We start from the raw sequence: 5,787 nt of genomic DNA, 5'->3' as shown, positions 1-5,787 counted from the left end.
GGCGACGACCACCAAGCGACGAACAGCGACGACCACCGCCAGTGACGTGGCAACCAAACGGACAACAACAACAACACCACCGCTATGCATGAGCACCCACCACCATCCAGACGGCATCCACCACCATCCACGAGTGCCCACCACGACGACCACGTGAACACCGCAACACCACGTCACAAATCAAACAAGCCCCCCACGGCACAATGGCAACGATGCCCACGACAACAACGACGCCCACGACAACAACGACGTCCACAGCTATGACGACGACACGCGACAACAACAACGCGACAACAACAACATGACAACAACAACACGACAACGACCACGTGACAACAACCACGCGACAACAACAATGCGACGACGTCCACAACTACGACGACGGCACACGACGACGTCCACGCAACGACGACCACACGACGACGACAATGCGACGACAACCACGCGACGACACAGGATGACGACGTCGATGGACGACGAGGCCCAGCACTACCCCCTTCCCCTTTATTATCACACCCCCACACCACTCCCTGTCCCTTCCCTCCCTCCCTTCCTTCCTCCCTTCCTCCCTCCCTTCCTCCCTCCCTTCCTTCCTCCCTCCCTCCCTCCCTTCCTTCCTCCCTCCCTCCCTTCCTTCCTCCCTCCCTCCCTCCCTTCCTCCCTCCCTCCCTTCCTTCCCTTTCTTCCTCCCTCCCTTCCTTCCCTCCCTTCCTTCCTTCCTCTCCCCCTCCACCCTTCTCTTCCTGCCCCTTCATTTAACTTAGAAAATAGTAAATTAGATGTATATTTGGGTTTCAATATATAAAATTTGAAATATATAAATGTTATAAGAAAGTATTCATGCCCTTTAAGTCAGTGTGAATAAGTGCATATTAGTGTAAATGTATCTAGCAAAAAGGAAAGGTGTTGTATGGGTCATATTCTGGTCCCATTCCTGTGGATTCCTGCAGATTCCGGTGCCATTCCTCCGGATTCCTGTGGATTCCGGTGCCATTCCTGCGGATTCCTGTGGATTCCGGTGCCATTCCTGCGGATTCCTGTGGATTCCTGTGGATTCCTGCAGGAATGGGTGGGGCACTGTAAAGTACTGCAATGGGATCATACCATAGGAATGGAATCATTCCATAGAGGTGGAATCATACCAAAGAGATGGGATCATACCAACGGAATCATACCACAGGAATGGAATCATCCCATAGAGGCAGAATCATACCAATGGAATCATACCAAAGAGATGGGATCATACCAATGGGATCATACCATAGGAATGGAATCATCCCATAGGGACAGAATCATACCAATGGAATCATACCAGAGATTCCACTTAGAAGTGATGTGACTTATTACTTATCACTTCTGCTGATAACTTAATCCTTATGACGTTTAAATCTCATCATTTAGAGCTCAACAGATAAAATTAAGATGTATTTTAATACCTTCAATGTTACATAAAGGGAGGAGGGAGGGAGAGAAGGGGGAAGGGAGGGAGTAAGGGAGTTATTAAGGGATAGAGTAAGAGAGGGATTAAGGGAGGGAGTAAGAGAGGGATTAAGGGAGGGAAGGGAAGGGAAGGGAGGAGGGAGGGAAGGGAGGAGGAAGGGAGGGAAAGGAGGAGGGAGGGAGGGAAGGGAGGAGGAAGGGAGGGAGGGAAGGGAGGAGGGAGGGAAGGAAGGAGGGAGGGAGTGAGGGAAGGGAGGGAGGAGAGTGAGGGAAGGGGGGGAGTGAGGGAAGGGGGGGGGGAGTGAGGAAAGGGGAGAGTAAGTGAGGGAGAGGGGAGGGAGGGTTGAGAGAGTGGTTTCACAGCCCTCGTCGCGGTTTGCAGATGGTGGTGGTGGGTGCTCATCGCCGTTTGTGGTGGTGGGTGCTAGCCATCAACCGCAAGTGGGCAGTTGACAGATGTGGTGTCACGTTAGTGATGTGGGTGTGATAGCGGTCGTGGGGCTGCTTACTGTATCTAATGTAAACCAACAACAATGACTTATCGTCGTCGTCATCATCCCTCGTCGGTCTGCATCACATGGTTGCCATGTGTAGGTGTCGTCTGATGCCGTGATGTGGCCGTCGAGTTGAGGGGTGTGTGGGGCGATCGTCGCCGTCCGTCGATGGTGGTTTGGGGCCCTCCTCATCATTCGTCGATGGTGGTGGTGGGCGCTGGTTGCCACTTGTAGATGGTGATGTTGGGCGCCCATCACTGATCGTTGATGGTGGCCATGGGCGTTCGTGGATGGTGCTGGGCACTCGTTGCCATTGGTGTGGTGGTGGGTGCTTGTTACCATTTGTCGAAGGTGGTGGTAATGGCCCTTGTTGCGTGTTAGGCCTTTGTGGCATGCTGGGCCTTGTCACCATTGGTGTGGTGGACCATCATCACTGTTCGTTGATGGGCACTCGTCGATAGTGCTGGGCACTTGTCAATGGTGCTGGACACTCAGTCAATGGTGCTGGACGCTTGTCACCGTTGGTGTTGTTGACGGTGTTGGTGTTGTTGAGGATGTCGTGGTGGTGGTTGGTTGAAAGCAAGCCACATCACAACTTGTGACATTGTGATGTTCAAACTCGCATGTGAGATCACATGCAGATGACGATTGTAGTGTCACCTTTTCTATTAAAATTTTGTAGTCCCCGTTACAAGGCTCTTGTTTGGCTGTGTTTAAAAAAACAAGAGCCTTGTAACGGGGACTACAAAATTGAATTGACTGAGTCAGGTTTGATATGGGTTGACATATATATGATGAAGAAGCTGAAGGTTTCTTCAGTGGGTTCTATGGGGAAATTGTGGATTTTGCAGAATGTAAGATATGAATTGAGTGCCAAGGTGTAGGTAAGGTGTGTTGAATTGTCTATAGCGAGCCCCAAAGCGATAGACCACTCATGCACAAGACGGTCTAATGTCCATGGCTCTCGGTGGGGTTGACAAGAGCCGCATGAGATGTTGATCATTTTACGATGACCCCCAGCTGAACTCGAGGGGGCTGAAATAGGTTTTGATGGGAGAGGTGATAAACGAGTGTGGGAGCGAAAGCCAGGGAAAATCAAGATGGACAATCGGGGCCCTTGTGTCCAGATTTTGTGCATTTGTTACAAACGTGAAGTCAGCGACACTGAGAAGCCTCAAGCGCGCATAACCCCTCGTTCCAACGGTTGCATGGTTCTTGTATCTTCTTCTGAGAGGTTGAATTGGGTTTGATATTGGTGGCGAGAGATGCCCGTTGAACGACAGCAGCACCAATTGAGTCCATGTGAGTTGATCTGAGGTCTGAGAATTTGTTGAGATCTGTGAGCTCCAAGTCCCGACGAGTGCCAATGCGACGCCGTACAGCTTTGTCGAAAAGGATAACACAATCATGGAAGTGGGCATCAGTGGCAGCGAAGAGTCCAACAATATACTCAGCATATTCAGCCAGCTCTCCAGCTCTGTGTGGGAAAGCAGTTGATGTCGCTTGTGAAGCCCTGTTCCATGCAATGCTCCATTCCCCAGCTGTTGAAACTGTCTTTGTTGGGTTGACTGTTCCAAAGCATATTTCAAGATCTCCAATCTCCTCCACTCGCTCATTGTTGTTGGATGTTGAGTAATAACCACTGAGGACAGCATCAAGGTTGACAGCTCTCCTGGCGAGAATGTTAGTCCACTCCGAGTCTGGGAATTCAGGGCATGTTGGAGAATTGACAAGAGAGTGTTTAGTCCCTTTTGGATCGATTGCGTAGAGCTTAAGAAGTTCAAGTGTGCTCACAAGTGACAGTGATAGAGTGACATGATGAATGAAGTCAGATATAATCCAAGGATATTGAGATTTGTCTGGTTTTGAATGCTTGTTGGGTGTTTGATCTTCGTCAGGGTTTCCTCTTTCAGCACGACTCTCTGGTGGAGTTTTGGATCATTGTCGACGAGTGCCGCGATGCTGAGCTTCTTTGAGGTGATGTTGATGATTCTCAATGATAGTGAGATATCGAGCGAAGGCCTCTTCAACGGTTGAAGCAAAGGAAGCATCATTATCTGGAATGCCATGAAGTAAGTGTGTGTAGATTCTGGATAACGCAGCCACTTTAGGGATCCGTGATGATCTAAAATCCTTGAGAACGGAATTGCACGAAGCAAGAACGGCGTTCGCAGCCAGGAAATTCCCAGGCAAGCTTGGATCGTCTTGTTCGTCATCGTCCTGTTCAGGATTTGGGTTTTGAGTTGGATGTTGCCCTTCTTGACATAGTTCTTGACCTCCTTGACCTTGATCAGGATCTTGTTCATTCCCAAGAGTTGACTGAGTAGTAGGATCAGAAGGAATAGGAGTATTGAGAGTTTCATTGCTGGTAGACATAAGATGTGAAGACTGGTCTGATGCAACCGTAGGTTGATATATGTAAGCGCAAACAAGAGCGACATGACAGAAAGTATCTCGAGTGAGGAAAGAGGAAGGAAGGAAGAGACAAGCCTTGCTATGCATCTAAATACCCCTCGCGGAATTGTATCGCTGGTCTCCAAGGTGAGACCAGGCCATCTCGGGGAGAGGAGATGTTGTTTCATCCCCAGGCGCCCGTGTGCCTCGTCATCTCGGGGAGAGGAGATGTGGTTTCATCCCCAAGCACCCGTGTGCCTCGATTAGACTATAGTAAAAATAATTTTAAACTCGATTAAATATTATAGGGACCCTAATCTATTTTTACTTTGTGTTACATATATCAAGCAGAGGAAAACAGAAAAGCCGAAAACCTACCAGACATGCTCATTTGTGGGTTTATTTACATATATTTACTAACAGCCTTCCAGTCAGACTACAAAAATTTGTAGTGTCCGATGTTTTACAGCTATTGAGGTATCTTTTGAGACTACAAAAATTGGTAGTGTCCGCTTTTTTAGACTACAAAATTTTGTAGTGTCTGCTTTTTAAGACTACAAAATTTTGTAGTGTCTGCTTTTTGAGACTACAAAAGTTTGTAGTGTCCGCTTTTTTAGACTACAAAATTTTGTAGTGTCTGCTTTTTAAGACTACAAAAGTTTGTAGTGTCCGCTTTTTGAGACTACAAAAATATCCTTGACTGTGTAATATTTTAAAGAAGGTGACTTTATACAAAAAGCCCTCCATCATTCAGTCTTTGTACCTTGCAAAGAATTATAGTCAAGACTGACTATTGGAAAGGGTTACATAGTGGCAATTGAGACAAGATGTCAAAGAATTCAAACTCTTCAGAGAGACCATGTGCAGAGATCATGTCAAGGTTGAGTATGGTCAGACATAGATCAGTGCCTAGTAGATATGACCAGGGAATGGCTGAGGGTGGCAAGTGGAAAGACAGGACACTACTGATGTGAAACATAAATTGGGCATGACATTTTGAAGGGTTTGCATTCTTTGACATCTCACTGTAGGCTATCTTGTCACTATGTAACCCTTTCCCATTGTCAGTCTTGACTATCATCCTCTGCTTGCCTGTCCTGCCTTGAACCATATACCATGTAGCTAGATAAAGCCAAGAAGACTACAAAATGTCAGAAAAGCAGAGACTACAAAATAGCTGACACTATAGACTTTTCCATTAAAAAGAGCAAAGACTACAACTTTTCTAATAGGAAAAGCAGAGACTACAAAACCTTTCTAATGAAAAAAGCGGAGACTACAAACTTTCTAATAGAAAAAGCGCAGACTACAAACTTTTCTAAAGAAAAAGCAGAGACTACAAAATTTGTAGGCTCAGAAAGTGGAGTCTAGAAAGGTTTCTGATGGAAAAAAGAGGAGACNTACAAACTTTTCTACTGAAAAAGCGGACNACAGACAACCTTGCTTGTGTGGAACACTG

The 5,787-nt window shown here is 47.1% G+C and overlaps 1 protein-coding gene across 1 annotated transcript; it reads right to left on the bottom strand.

Annotated features, from left to right (window-relative positions):
* Nucleotides 1-3,089: 3,089 nt before the first annotated feature.
* Nucleotides 3,090-4,297, bottom strand: LACBIDRAFT_329907 (uncharacterized protein; the record flags this gene model as incomplete). Its single annotated transcript, XM_001884067.1, has 2 exons — nucleotides 3,090-3,723; nucleotides 3,750-4,297. The coding sequence occupies 2 exons, from the start codon at nucleotides 4,295-4,297 to the stop codon at nucleotides 3,090-3,092; spliced, it is 1,182 nt and encodes a 393-aa protein (XP_001884102.1).
* Nucleotides 4,298-5,787: the final 1,490 nt, after the last annotated feature.

The sequence above is a fragment of the Laccaria bicolor genome, genomic scaffold (assembly GCF_000143565.1).
Source record: "Laccaria bicolor S238N-H82 LACBIscaffold_24 genomic scaffold, whole genome shotgun sequence".
Lineage (NCBI taxonomy): Eukaryota > Fungi > Basidiomycota > Agaricomycetes > Agaricales > Hydnangiaceae > Laccaria > Laccaria bicolor.
This window is presented reverse-complemented; position numbering and strand designations above follow the sequence as displayed.